At 35.3% G+C, this 14319-nt stretch overlaps 1 protein-coding gene across 1 annotated transcript in view; it reads left to right on the top strand.

The window, feature by feature from the left end:
- LRRK2 (leucine rich repeat kinase 2) overlaps window positions 1-14319 on the top strand; it is a 64356-nt gene that overhangs the window by 19893 nt on the left and 30144 nt on the right. Inside the window, exons 12-24 of the mRNA XM_066182910.1 lie at window positions 1320-1449; window positions 1987-2111; window positions 3707-3840; window positions 5481-5625; window positions 5899-6038; window positions 7379-7507; window positions 7594-7764; window positions 8879-9134; window positions 9361-9549; window positions 11155-11276; window positions 12030-12099; window positions 12559-12779; window positions 13316-13566. Of these exons, the coding sequence (XP_066039007.1) occupies window positions 1320-1449; window positions 1987-2111; window positions 3707-3840; window positions 5481-5625; window positions 5899-6038; window positions 7379-7507; window positions 7594-7764; window positions 8879-9134; window positions 9361-9549; window positions 11155-11276; window positions 12030-12099; window positions 12559-12779; window positions 13316-13566 (2083 nt within the window). The remainder of the gene's footprint in view (window positions 1-1319; window positions 1450-1986; window positions 2112-3706; window positions 3841-5480; window positions 5626-5898; window positions 6039-7378; window positions 7508-7593; window positions 7765-8878; window positions 9135-9360; window positions 9550-11154; window positions 11277-12029; window positions 12100-12558; window positions 12780-13315; window positions 13567-14319) is intronic.

The raw sequence follows: 14319 nt of genomic DNA, 5'->3' as shown, positions 1-14319 counted from the left end.
TCGTCAAGAGCAGCATTTGTTGAAAAATCACATGAATAAGGAACACAGCCCAGCAAATACCACTTTCTTGCTTAACACAGTCCTGTTGACTTCAGTGGATCAAATTGTCTAGAAACTTAAGCATGTGCATGACACTTTTCAAGATTGCTTTGCTCCTGATCGTGTCCCTAACATGGTTTCCTAACTTTTTTCAATTCGCAGACCCCCTCAAAATTTTTCAGTGGAGATGTGGACCCCTGAGTAGAGTATTTAAGCCTACTGACAGTTGGCCTACTTTTATTAGATAACTTTCACAGACTCCTTTGAAATGTTTATGGACCTCAAGTGGTTTCCAGACTGCACATTGAAAACCACTGGCTAGATAGGAAGAAAAATCCTAGCAGTTAATTACCATTCTCTAGGTGAGAAAACATTGTTTTATCACCAGTTTATAGAGCTGTCCGAGTACATAAAACCTAACACAGAGGTTTTATAATTATTTATGAGATCAATGTGTATCTATACTGAGAAATAGATCTCATAAATGTATGCATTCTATTGTCCTGTACCAGGTACTTTCATAACTGTTACTGACAAGTGGATCTCTGATTCCTTTTGGAAATCTAAAGCAAGGTTTTCTTCTTTGTTTCTTTTTAATTATTATTCTTTTTTTTCCCCTGAATGAATGTTCTTACAGCAGAAATGATAGACGTAAAGAAGCTTAGTAAAACCTTCTGACATAATGCAGTATTGCTTGAACTAAACCATCTGAAATGGATGTACTGAACTGCGAATAACAAGATTTGGTAGAAGTTAATATGATAATTTTAATAGTGTTCTAATTTTTATTAGTTACAGTTAACTCTACAACATGTGCTTGGATATTTGAATTTCCAAAAAGTGAATTAACAAAGTAAAAAGAATGAATGAGTGTAAGTTCATTTTTGAAGTTTAATTTTGGAAATTAGAAGGTTTTTTAAAGTTTTAGGCTCTAGCTATCCTACATGATTGCAGAATGCAATTAGAAGGAAAACGTTTAAGAATAAACATTTCTGAAAATATAAGTAAGACTATACATTCTCCTTCCCATATGTTAACTTTACCTAAGTAAAAATAGTAGATGTGTAGAAACTTACTAAACAGTCAAAAATTATAATGTATTTGATTAAGCTATGTAAACAGAAGTCAGCTTCAGCTCAAATTGTTTCCCATTTTAATTTATACTGTTATGTCTGCTTGGTGAGGCAAAAACACTGAAAAAAAAAGAGGAGGGAAAAAGTTGTTTTTGAGAACTACACAGAAAGATTTACTTACAGGATGCTTGGTATTTTGTGTTTTAGTAAATATTAGGAAGACACTTCTGGCAAAAGGCATACATATGAATGTTTTGGATATAATGAGGAAACATGCTCATTCTCCTGAAGTGGTTGAAAGTGCCTGCAGGATTCTGAATCATGTTTTTGAAGGAAGGTAATAAAATTAGAAATGCATGTCCAATTCCATGGTGAAGAGTTTTGAGATTCTGTGCCATGAGTGATTACATTTAAATTGTTGACTGATAGTAAAACTGACCACAGACTGCCAGCCCTGTTTAAGGCATGGAATTTTGTAAGCCCTTAAGCCCTGTAGTCAAAAGCCCAAGTGAGTGTGTGTAGGGAGCTGCATGTTCTTCCCTTTGTGGCTCTTGAGCAGTGAGTGGTCTCCCCTCCTGTTAGCCACACTGAATTCCATTGAGAGATAAGAAATTTCCCTCAAAATTACCTCTGATTATTAAAATAGTATTTTGTTGGTACTACTTGCTTGTTGGCTAGGATGCAATTATTTACATAGACTGAATTAATGGAATGACGTGAAAATAATTTGCTATGATGAAGGAAAGTATCACAGTTTAATTTATGTTTCAGATTTGGTGTTCCAAAGGGTTATCGCATGGTTTTAATTAAGGACAAATACATGGAAAATTTAGAAATGCATTCTTTTTATTTATTTTATAAAAATTATTTTCAGTTTCCCTCATCTGGATGTAATGACAGTAGCAGTATCAGAAGTTGTAAAAGCCATGAGGAAGCATGAAAAATCACTCTCTGTACAACTGGAAGCACTTCGAGTCCTTTTACACTTCATGATGCCCAGTAAGTCATCCAAAGGCATACACCAAATCAGAGAATAGAATCAGATAGCTGGCTTTTAGTCTTTCTTATCTAATGAGACAACTTTTAATGGGACTTCAAAAAGTTATTGCAGTTCTGTACATAGCAGAGAACAGCTGTAAGTCTTTAGGAATGTACAAGATGGGAGAAAATATTTGGGTTATTGAAGGTAACAGACCAGAATTATCACTGCTGATTTCCTCTTGATTTCATCAGTGAAGAGTCAGATCCATTACTTCTAAGGAATTCAGGGAATGAGTATGGAGCTATCAGTGTCATTGTGGTTTGCATCATGAATTCCATTTAAGTGAGAGCAAACCATGATAGTGGCATGAGCATTGCTGTAGCACAAAATGCAATTGTTTTGATTGTATCTCTTGGAAGGAACATAAAAACTCAACAGTGATATTTATATTTAAAGATATAAAATACACAGTTATATACTACTTTCTTGCAAAAAGGAGAAACCCTCAACCAGGACACTAGTTTAGAAATTCCTTTATCAGCAATCCAGAGGGGGCAAAAATGTTCTTTATTAGTTTCATGCCTTTAGTAGAATTTTGGAAAAGTTTTAACTCTTTTTGTCAGTGTACTGCTATGTATCCTGATTTTACCTCTGATATTGGGTCTAGGAGTACAGACATGGGGTACTGATTTCTTTCTTCAGAACAACTTTTTGCAACTATCTCTCAGCAGTTTTCGCTGAACATTTACAAAACTAATAACTCTGAAAAATAGTAACCTGGTTAATGTGCAAACTGATTGCAGGTTTTCAGTTTCTTTCTATTACTTGAGTTCTAATCCTAATACTTTCCTCTTTTTTCAATGAAGAGCAATATTTAGACTTGATACATGTGTTCTAACAGGCAAGGCATTCTGATTGCCAGTGTCCCGGAAATGAGACCTTCTAAAGTGTAATCAAATACAGAGAGCACCAACTGGATGTTGAAACTTGCAGGTTAATTAAGGAATAAAAAAAAGTAATTCATGGGAAAAATAGTAATCACAATAAATATGAATGCTGAAGTGACTTTGAAAGGATATCTGGGTACTTTCTGTAGTGTCACTTGACTGCAAGTGCGAAAAGCTACAAGAAGGGTAAATCTGAAAGACTTTTCTCTGTTTTTCTTCTATATGCTCACATTCCACTTAATGTCATCTGTGTGTAAAATTTGTCCTATGATGTGCTGCCAAGTGAGCAAGAACAAATAGTTTATAGCTTCTCTCGAGTGTCTCCTTACCAGAAGGAAGAGGCATTCTGAAGTAGGTATCAGAAAATTCCATACCTCAAAAAAGTAATATATTGCAGTGTACCTCAGAACAGATTCTTTGGCACGTATGCAGTGAGCAAATAGGTGGTGAAATTTTCCTTTCAAACACAACGTGCTCACATTACAATGTAAATCTGGAGGGATTCCAGTCTCTGCAATACAGTGTTCTGAGAGTACCATAAGATCTGAAATATGCTCTCTGAGTCACCTCAGTGTTCATTTGATTGTTAGATCATATTATTGGGTTAATGGTGGGGAGAATATGAAACCTGCTGTTCTGAGGAAGGCTGTTTTCCATTGTTGCAGATACAAAGAATGAACACCAGAATGGTTCTTCCAGAGATGTGGGAGATGCTGCTTTTGCACTTACAGGAAAAGTCATTAAAAGCCAATGTCTGTTGGAGGGAACTCATTCATTGGTGCTTAATGCTTTAAACAGGGTATAGTTAAAGCTTTATTTTAATGGATTTTGTCATTATTTTACACTTGAAACAGTGAATTATTTGTAAGTTTTAGTTCTGCGTTAATTTTCCTACTGATTTGGTAGAATTAATCTTAACTCCCAAGTTTCATGAATCTTTTACGGTTTCTTTTTACTTTCTTTTCTGGAGTGTATTAGATGATTCTTTATACAGTAATTCTAAAGGATATTTATTTTTTTTAAAAAAGCTAGGTTTTTTTCCAAGGATACAGTTTATTTAGTAATTCTTTTTTCTTAAAACAGACTAGCATATGTATGAAAAATGTCCTCATGCCTATACCTCAGCTACACAAAGAACTGAGTGGACAGCTCAGTTGTCTGCATTCTTTTCACTTTTTCCAGCCCCTGTAAAATAGAATGATCACAGTGCCTTGAAAGGGAAGCTGAAAAATGCCAGGCTGAAGCAGATTCAGTCTATGCAAAGGAAACACTGGGAACTTTGCACAGCAAATTAACCTTAAATCCTAGTGATCAGAAATGTTTAACTTCATGGCCTTCAGAAGAATTCAGTCTCTACAAGGTTTTCAAGGTTTACATGATCACAATCAAAATGTTGCATTTCCTAATTTTTTAGAACTCTGTCTCAGGAATTTTAAGCTTGCCAAAGAGATTAACTCAAGGAATTTTATGTCTTAAGACATTAATACAATTTATGTATTAAGTGACATAAATTTATCTTACATTTATTGTAGAAGTCAGAGCAAGTAATATATCAGTGAAATAGTTCTAGAGTGTCTAAAGGACTTCTCAACCCAAAGATATCAGATATAGGAGCTAAAAAAGGAGGTAAAATAATTTTTGCTTCATAAGGTCTTCAGTATTTCATGATCATCCCGATTGCATTTTCCAGTGCAGCTGGTTTGTGGTTTGGGGTAGTACAACATCAGCCAGAAGGGCTAGAAATTGACACATTTAATTAAAAACTAGAGACAGAGTAAGGAGGAAGATGGGCATGACTCCATTGAAACAATTTTGGAGATTTGTGATGGCTGTGACACTTTCAGATCTAGGCCTCATCTAGGTTTCCTCCATCTAAAAGTGGGGGGTGGTAATAGGTATGTTGCTTCAGGTCTTTTTCTTTTCATATTTTTTCAGTTGCCAGCATGTTTATCTCTTGTTCCAGTTCTCAAAAAAAAAACCAAAAAAACCCCCCAAAACAAAAACAAACCCAAAGCAAACAAACCAAAAAACAAAACCAAAAAACCCCCCCACAAAACCAAAACCACATTTATTTTTTTGTTTTTAACCTCAAAGGAAGTACACTTTCTCCCTGTGCTTGACCTAGAAAAATGGTGTAAACTTATCAATGAGAATTTGAGGGGAAAAAAATCAAGTTTTTCATCAAAAAAGTAGTAAGAGAACATTTTTCAGAAGCAAAGATGAAAATCTAGGGAAGTTATGAGCATATGAAACTAATGTTAGATCAAAAAATCTTTTTGGAATTGTGATTGTTATTGTTTATTGTCACATCAGTTGTAATTTCACATACTTAAGAACAAAATTCACTTGTTACAGAGCAGTTTTAAGAACAAGCAACTCTTCTGTTGCCATTGTAAGTAGAACAATCTTGAGGTGATTTTATCTTCCTTTCTCCACTAGTTCATTGGAAATCCTAGGATTCAGAAGTGTGGATTAAAACTACTTGGTTCCGTAGCTGAGTGCACTGGTGCACTAGAAATTTTAACCCAGCAAGGAGCTACTGACACTGTGCTTCACACTCTGCAGATGTATCCAGATGACCGAGGTAGGGAAGGTTGGCAGAATGAGAATGGCACGGCAGAGGGTTTGTAACAGACCTGTTGCTCTCTTTAGTGCTGGATGTGATGTAGGTTGCATGGCAAGAGAAGGCTGCAGTGCTGCACAGTCCTCAGATTCACCCATGTTGTAGTTATGCCCAGCCCTTTAATGGCTTGTGCAAGTAACTCTGGAATGTTACTGAGAGATTACTTAAATCATGGGTTTATTGCCCTCAGAATGTCTGAATTATTGGTGTCTGAATAATATTTTTTTTTTCTAGACATACAGTGTTTGGGTTTGAGTCTTCTACGCTCTTTGATTACAAGGAAGAGTTTGTGTATTGCAAGTATGCATGTCCTGGCAGCAGTTCTGGTTGCTACTCTGCGACGATTTAAAGAAGCCACTGAAATCCAGATGCATGTATGTGTCACTTCTGTCTATGAAGATGCAAAACTCAAAACTGTAGAAAATTATTTCAATATAGTTATATTTGAAGTATAATTCCGTATTTTACTTACTCGATTTTGATTTTATTGAAATTATTAGATTAGTATAAACCTTTGTAATTAAACTGAGACATTTGTTGTAGGGATGATTTTCTTGGAGGTGTATATTCAGTCCAGAATGTGTAAGCATAGGTTGCTTATCTAAAACTTCTGAGATTTGCAAACTAGATCAAATTTCTCAGTCATGATCCATCGTTCTGTCAATCTGTAACCTTTTCATGAAGTAAGCATCATTAGAGTACTGATTGTCCTTCTTTAAGAGGTCATACAAGATAACTTAGTTCCCAACCTTGTGGCCAGGAATAAACTTAGTGCAGGAATACTGTATTTAACAAAAGATATTACTGGAATACTATCAGACTTTGGACCCACATCTGGATATGGAAGGAAAGTTCTTTGTCTGTAAAAACACATTTAATCCTCATGTAAAATTCTGTTTCCTCTGCTTCAGAAGTTTTCCCTGTTTGTTACCAGTTTCATTATTCTAGTGGGGTAGAGTTTGCATGTGACATCAGCTTTCTGTGAGAGTTTCTATGTTTGTCTTCCAGGTGAATATGAAAATATCATCAGTATAGCCTCCCTTCTTTGCTGCCGTTTTCCTCTCAGCCTTTCTACATTTATCTTAGCAACCAATGTAGAGAGAAATAGAAATAATGTACTGGAATTAGGAAGTTGCTTTAAGTGATTTAGTTTCAATTGGATTTGGACAAAGAGTCCATAATTTACACAGTTCACCCTTCTAGGTGAACATTACTTGCAGAATCATGGGATAATTTTGTATTTCTTTGTAGTTTTTAGATATACCTGGTAATTTTTTCATTTAGTCTAACAGTTCTTTTCAAATTCAGGGATTACAGACCAACACACTGGAACAGGGGAAGTATCTTCATTCCATATCCTTAGAAGGGGATCATTTCCTCTTTACATTTTCAGGAAATCACAAGTGCATTTGTCACTGCCAGGCAGGACATAGTCAGAAATTATGGTGCATTTTTGGCTTTTCAAAATGTTGGTTAATATCTGTTCAAGTGGGTCAGCTAAACAAGCATGAAACTACAGCTATAGAAACAGAGATAACTGCTATTTCTGCCTTCTCTCTCAGACTTCTATTTGTTAAGTATTGCGTGTTTAAAAGTAAGACAAAAAAATTAAAGCACAAATCGTGTGGTTGAAATTTGATTTTGTTTCGTGACCTGTTTTAAAGTGACACTTTTTAATACTGCACTTCTTTCCGTGTCCTCTTTGTTTTCTTAGGGTTTTCATGCAATCTTGGCAATTCTTGGTTTGTCACCTTGTTTTGCAAAGCTGCTGGTAAATGAATCATTTGACACAGTCATTTTCTACCAGATGTCTATGTGTTTCACTGACCAGCGAGATCAACAGGTATCTTCTTTCTCTGACAGTTCCACCGCTGAAAAATATTGGTGTGTTTTTTTGTCCTAACTTTTATTGTTTGTCTTCCCATTCAGTTTCAACGCCTGTGTTGTAAATGTTTTGCTAAAATAGCTGAAAATGATGATTTAAAAAATACTATGCTGGAAAAAGCGTGTATGGAGTACAATAGTATTATGGCTGAATGTTTACTTCTGCTGGGAGCTGATATTAATAGGAAGACAAAGACAAACTCTTTGATCTATCAGGTAATTAATGGAAATATATATATATAATTTTATTGCTTAAAAATTTGTGGGTTTTGGTTCCTGTCTGTTGTCATTGTCATATTTATTTGGCAGAATGCAGAGAGCAGACAGACTGCTCCCACTTGCCCACAAGTACTTCTTGCTAGCTGTGACCACCTTTAAATTTAATTTTTTTTCTTTTAAGTGATATGAATAAGCACTTCTTTATTTTGGTTCAATGTCAAAGTTTTAAATAGTCTGAGAGAACTCCAGTACTGTGTGAAGGGAATTAGGAAGTGTTCAGTTCTGCTGGTAGAACTGTCTGGGTGATGAAGCACAGCTGGGTTTGGAACTGACCATCCATTCATAGAGTGTGAGGTAGGCAAATCAGTGTTAGCAAGCCACAGTGGACATATTGAAGTAACAAAGTCTTTGTAGAAAATATTTTGAATATTCACAATCAAGCCTGGTCTGTGTAGCAGTACAGGCTTGGAGACTGGGAGGAGCTGACTGAACCACAGAAATATAAAGGTTGGAAAAGACCTTCATGATAGTGAAGTCCAAGTTTTGGCTGAACACCACCTTGTCAACTAAACCAGAGCACTAAATGCCACATCCAGTTGCTCTTGGACACTTAAATAGGGATGGGGACTCCACCACTTAGGGTTTTAATGCTTAACGATCCTGTCAGTGAAAAAAATTCTTCCTGATGTCCAACCTGAACCTACCCTGGAGCAGCTTTAGGCCATGTCCTCTTGTCTGTCCTCATGTCATCTCTACCTAGCTACACTCTTCTTTCAGGTAGTTAAAGCCAGCAGTTATGGGGTTGCAATAATAACCTTAATGCAATAACCAAACTAGATAAATTACCATTCGTTTCTGCCTGAAAATTGTGTGCACTTATGACAAAAATTACAATTGCAGATCTTAAGCATTTGATACATTTGTGCAAAGCCTTCATGAAAGTGGGAATTGATGCTCAGATGCCTTGTGCTCCAAGGAGTAAGGAATTGCATAATTGAAAAAGAGACACAGTCCTTAAAATAAAGTCACTCTGAATTTGAGACAAGTATCTTAATGCAGGTTTAGCTGATTAATGCTTCATATTCTTGGTTTAATTGCTTTTCTCTATTAGGTTTGTGAGAAAGGAAATAATCCTAAATTGGTGGAATTGTTACTAGCCAATGGTGCTCGAGAGCAGGATGTTCGGAGTGCTTTGACCATCAGTATAAAGAGAGGAGATAGCCAAATCATCAGCTTGCTCTTGAAGAAGCTTAGCCTTGATGTCACCAACAGCAGTATATGTCTTGGAGGATTTGGTTTTGGCAGATTAGAGCCTTCCTGGCTCATTCCTTTGTTCCCAGATAAACTTACTCAAACAAGAAAACAGAGTGAGTATATATAGAAATTGCTGTACAAAATGTGTCAATATCTTTTGATGATGCTATGAATGTGTTTTAGGTGAAGACTTTCAGTTGAGAATCTCTTCATAGCATTCAGCTTGCTATAGAAAGTTTCACAAAACTTGAAAATAAATCAAGTTATTTCTGTTATTTTTTTGAAGCTACATAGAATTCTTGGAGATTATTTTATCTTTTCCATTTCTTGTACATACAGATGCAGGTTCTGCACTGGCAAGGATGGTGCTCAAATTCCAGATGAGGAACATTTCAGAGGATAGATCAAGAGCCTCCTCTGATCCAAACTTGTCTGAAGATGGTGTGGATAGAAACTATGATTGGAATTTCATACCTGACCCATTAGTGGAAAGTATTTTTCCTTTGAGTGATGACATTGATAGTGAAGGTAATTGTTTTTCATTTCTTTTTTGCTTTTTGTAATCCCAATCTAATGCACTAGGACTGGACTATAGCCATAAATCAGTTGCTTATTTGCATTTGAGATTTAACACCTCCCATGAAGAAAAAAACTTCTATCTAAAATTTTGTTTGGGGTAACAATAGAAAATAGTTTGTGGTGAGTATGTGCTTCATCTACAAAACTAAGACCTTGAAGAATTTTATTCAGTTATACATTTAGAATTAGTTTGTCATGCATTCAGTTTTTTGTAGAGAGAAAGAGTAAGATTCTTGAAACTGAATTTAGATTTTATCTTTTTCTGGCTGCTTCTGAGCTGCTGTTAGAGTCTATGACAAAAAAGCAAGAGCTTCAAGAGCCTAATTTGTCTCATCATGAAGCAAGGTGTATTGTGATCTAGAAACCCCTCTGTTCCCTGGGTAGTCTGTAAATAAAGTTTGTACAACCAGATCTGGTATAAAGGACTGTGTAATTAACAAATAAAGCAGGTGAAATAAGCCCTATCCCAAAGATAACTAATTGATCAGAAAGTGTAAGTGACAGGTTTATGTTCAACCCAATACCATCCTTTGTCACCAGGACATTTGAATGCCTTTAACTTATAGAAAGACAGCATTTCTGTCTATAATACCAGCAACTTAATAATTAAAGTAGCCTTAATTTTTAACATATCTTTTTTGTTGTTCAAATGTTGCTCTTGTTTTAGAACAGCTGGTTACTTAAAATCATCACAGATTAAAAATTTGAATTCTGGAATGAAAGAATCCTAAGGGGCTTTTTGATTCTGCTTTGTTCTTTTCCTCATATCATTCAGCACCACTTTTAATTTCTGTAGGTCTATTTGTGCTACATTTTTTCATGTAGAAAAGTTGTTATGATTAAAAAAATGCAGGAGTGATTTTAGGAGTTTAAAAAGTAGCTTTGAGAAGAGGGACATCAAATGTCTCCAGATAATGACACCAAATCTCCTAAATCACCAAATCCAGAGTGGCATTTGATGTTTCATTCTCAATAAATGCAGGAGTGCAAATTTATCAATTGAATATTTTCTTTTACCTTTCTATTTTAAAAAATTATTTACACTGAAGTAGCAGAAAGATGTGCTATGAAACATGCATAATAATCCTAATCCAATAGAAATTTACTCTTATATTTACTTAACTTTCATTCAGTGGATTCATGTTCATTAGAAATAAAAGTGGTTTTGTGGGATTGTTTGAAGTCATTTACTGCAGACAGCTGCTTTAAGATGTGTGATATTAAGTAGCATAATAATGGCAATGGAACAGAAAAACTGCAGGCAATTTATATCTTAAATTTTATGAAATTGGAAATTTTGTATCATAAATCATCAGTGCAGGTCCTGCAATCACCTACAGGTCTGATTTGAAGAATGTCAGGTGGCCCCTCTGCTCTAAAACACACTGACAACATTCTTGGCCTATTGCACACAGAATTGACTAGCAAGATCCTGCCAGTATTGAGGCTTTTGAAATGCATCACTTCTTTGTATGTCAGCATCTATATTACAGTTGAATTCTGAGCCTCATCTTTAAATACATTTTCTTACCTATTTCTGTTCCTGTGTTCAAGGAAGTGAAGGTTCACTTTTTACAAAAAAGAAGTCCAATTCCATTGCAGTTGCTGATTTATATTGTAGGGAAATGGCATGTCAGAGAAGCTCTCCTACTTTGCTGCGACATTCCTACTCTGTGGTAAGTCAGATCCATGCTCCTCCGAGGTTTTTAAGTCCATCTACATAGCCTACTCCAAAATGGTTAACAATCTAATGTTAGGAAAGGTCATGTAACCATATGGGCTTTGTCTCCCTGTTGCCATTCAGTGTTTCCTTCTGTTGTGGTGTACTGTGTGGATGAGTTCACGTCAGCGAAAATTGATGATCACTAAAAAGTAGACACCCTTTTGAAGTGTTCACATTTGCAGTCTGGTGTTCAAATGGAAATACAGGGATCATGGGCCCGTTCACAAAGACTTAATTTCCCCTTAGTGAAGCTGATCTTCAGTAATGATCAATGGAGAGAGACTGATTCCCTAAGAAGACATAGAGGACAAATTGATGGAATCAAAGTCAGGTTTCTTTGGTGGGAGCTTGTCTCTTTCCATTGACTGTAAAGGGAAACTGAAGAGATTGGCTTTCCTAGAGAAAGTTATGTTTTGTAATACTCTGCTCCATCCTATTACTGCACCCTAGTGAAAGTCATTCTGGGTTGCCAGAAGTGCACTACTTCTGCTGCACTTTAAATGTACCATTCTTTCATATTGCATGGATTAATATGTTTGATAAAGCTGTGACCTACTGTTATTTTGAGTTCAAGTGTGTGTGGTTTCTTTGTGTTCTCCGTGTAAGCTCTGATGAAGAGAAATCACAATAAAAAGACTTTTACCGAATTTGGATGATTTCAGAACATGCCTGTAGTCCTAAATGCTTTTTCTCTTGGATTTTGCAGGGACCTGGCTCAGATTATGAACCTTTAATGAAACAAAGACGAAAATTCTTGCTCTCAGATGAATCCCCCAGTAAGTAAACTGTACAATTTAAGGTATATAACAGATTTTGCATCCTTAATGCTTTCACCAGCATAGCATGCAAAGATTTGAGACAGATTATATGTTTGTTTAAGGGAGGATGCATTTTGGAAATACTGCAGTGAAGTACAAATAATGCATATATAGGGATTTTTATTTCTTGGGCTCCACAAATAATTTATGTAGGCAATGGAATTTCATGAGTGCCCTTATTGGCTTTCAAAATCTCCTTCTGTTGTGCAGTGCATAAACACTCACCTCTTCCTCTTCCTGTCTTATAAAAATATCTGTGTCTTAATAGAATTCTTCATGAATTTGGATCTTAACCAAATTCACTCTCTTCACCAAACATTCACTCCCTTCTGCATCTTTAGATCCCAAGTTAAATGATCCCAGTTTTACCTAAGCGATAAATGAAATTGTGGTATTTTCACATTTTTGTTTTAATAGAAGGCATCTCAAAATTGTCATCACACCTAAGACCATCAGACAGTCTTTCTTCATTGATCTCAGAGAAAGAATATATTAAATCACTAGATCTTTCATCAAATGAGCTGGAGAACATTGATGCCATCAGCCAGAATAGCTGCTTAACTAATCATCTGGAACACCTCGAGAAACTGGAGCTCCACCAAAATGCTCTTACAAACATTCCAGAACAACTGTGTGAAGTAATTCTGCATAATTTTATATAACACAAGTTGAAATTAGTTAAAATAAAGTGTAGATCTCTAATAATGTAGTCTGTATATATTGTAATAATGTATCCATAGCAATATTACTCAAGAATATGGGTGTATATTTTGGCATGCCTCATGCATTTACTCAACTTTCATTCAGTGGATTCATGTTCATTAGAAATGAAAGTATTTTCATGGGATTGTTTAAAGTCATTTACTGCAGAGAACTGCTTTAAGATGTGTGATATTAAGTAGCATAATAATGACAATGGAACAGAAAAGCTGCAGGCAATTAATATCTTAAATTTTATGAAATGGAACTAATTGTTTTTGAATAATGCTCTATACTTTATTTTTTCATAGAAATATTATAGGTTACATTGATGTGATTGCTAGTTTCTGCTACTTTTCCATGTGAGATAAATATAAATAAATTAATAATCCGTATAAAAATATAACTCAATTAGAAACATATAAATTCATATTTTCTTTTAATTTTTTACAATCAAATTACCCTTTTCTTTCAGAACTTGAAATGCTTGACTTACTTGGATTTGCACAGTAACCGATTTACTTCTTTCCCAACTTACTTACTGAAAATGAATTGTATTTCAACTCTTGATATCTCACGAAACGACATTGGGCCTTCCTTTGCTTTGGATCCGTGCCTCAGATGTCCAACTCTAAGGCAACTTAACCTTTCATACAATCAGCTGGTGTGCACTCCTGAATTTCTTACAAGTGTTGCTGAAAATCTAGAGCATCTCTTGCTGGAAGGGTGAGTAGCATGAGTAAGTGGACTGTATAGGAAAGAATAGATTTGTCATGCAGAATGATGACTCTTAAAGCATGCAAAGGATTGAAACACTGACATTGTCTTTCAAATGTGTAAATTGCTACAATTTTCGTAGTTGGAATGCAAAGTACAAGACATGAGAATGACTTTGGACCTTGATAGAATCTAAAAGCATTGCTGTTCCATTAACATACTAGATATGTTGTAGTTCAGTTTCTTTCTGCTACCATACTATTAATCTACAGGGCTGTGTAGCCTGACATATTGATACACAATAAAGTTTCCACTGCATTTCATATGCATAAAAGCTTCCCTGGAAGTAGTAGTAATGTAATTTTAGGTATTGGTATGGATATATTTTAAATGACAGAAACAGATGAAACAAGTAGCTTTTTTGTTTGCCAGCACTTATCTTATTTTTTTAGTGAGGTAATTTGTATCTATGTGGAATTCTTAAGAATGTAATTGATGATAGCTCTGTAAACTACAGAGACTGTCTCAGTCATTTTCTACACTTCATGCTAGATAAGATTTGTTAGTAATACTACCCTGGCAAAACAGTGGGTGTATCTTTTATCTCTGTTTTTTGGGGATCTTTCTCTTCCTCTTTCAAGTGTTCTTCTCCCCAGAATACGTTGTGTAAAATTATATACTCATCCTGAATTGCATTCCATACAAGAATCCTTTAAAAAAAAAGTTTAAGTTGTCAGTAGTTCTGTAATTATGATATTACAA

The sequence above is a fragment of the Chamaea fasciata genome, unplaced genomic scaffold, assembly GCF_029207755.1.
Source record: "Chamaea fasciata isolate MVZ Bird 193981 ecotype frontalis unplaced genomic scaffold, bChaFas1.0.hap1 SCAF_5, whole genome shotgun sequence".
Taxonomy (NCBI): domain Eukaryota; kingdom Metazoa; phylum Chordata; class Aves; order Passeriformes; family Sylviidae; genus Chamaea; species Chamaea fasciata.
Note: the sequence above shows the minus strand (reverse complement) of the source record. Positions and strands in the feature narration are given on the sequence as shown.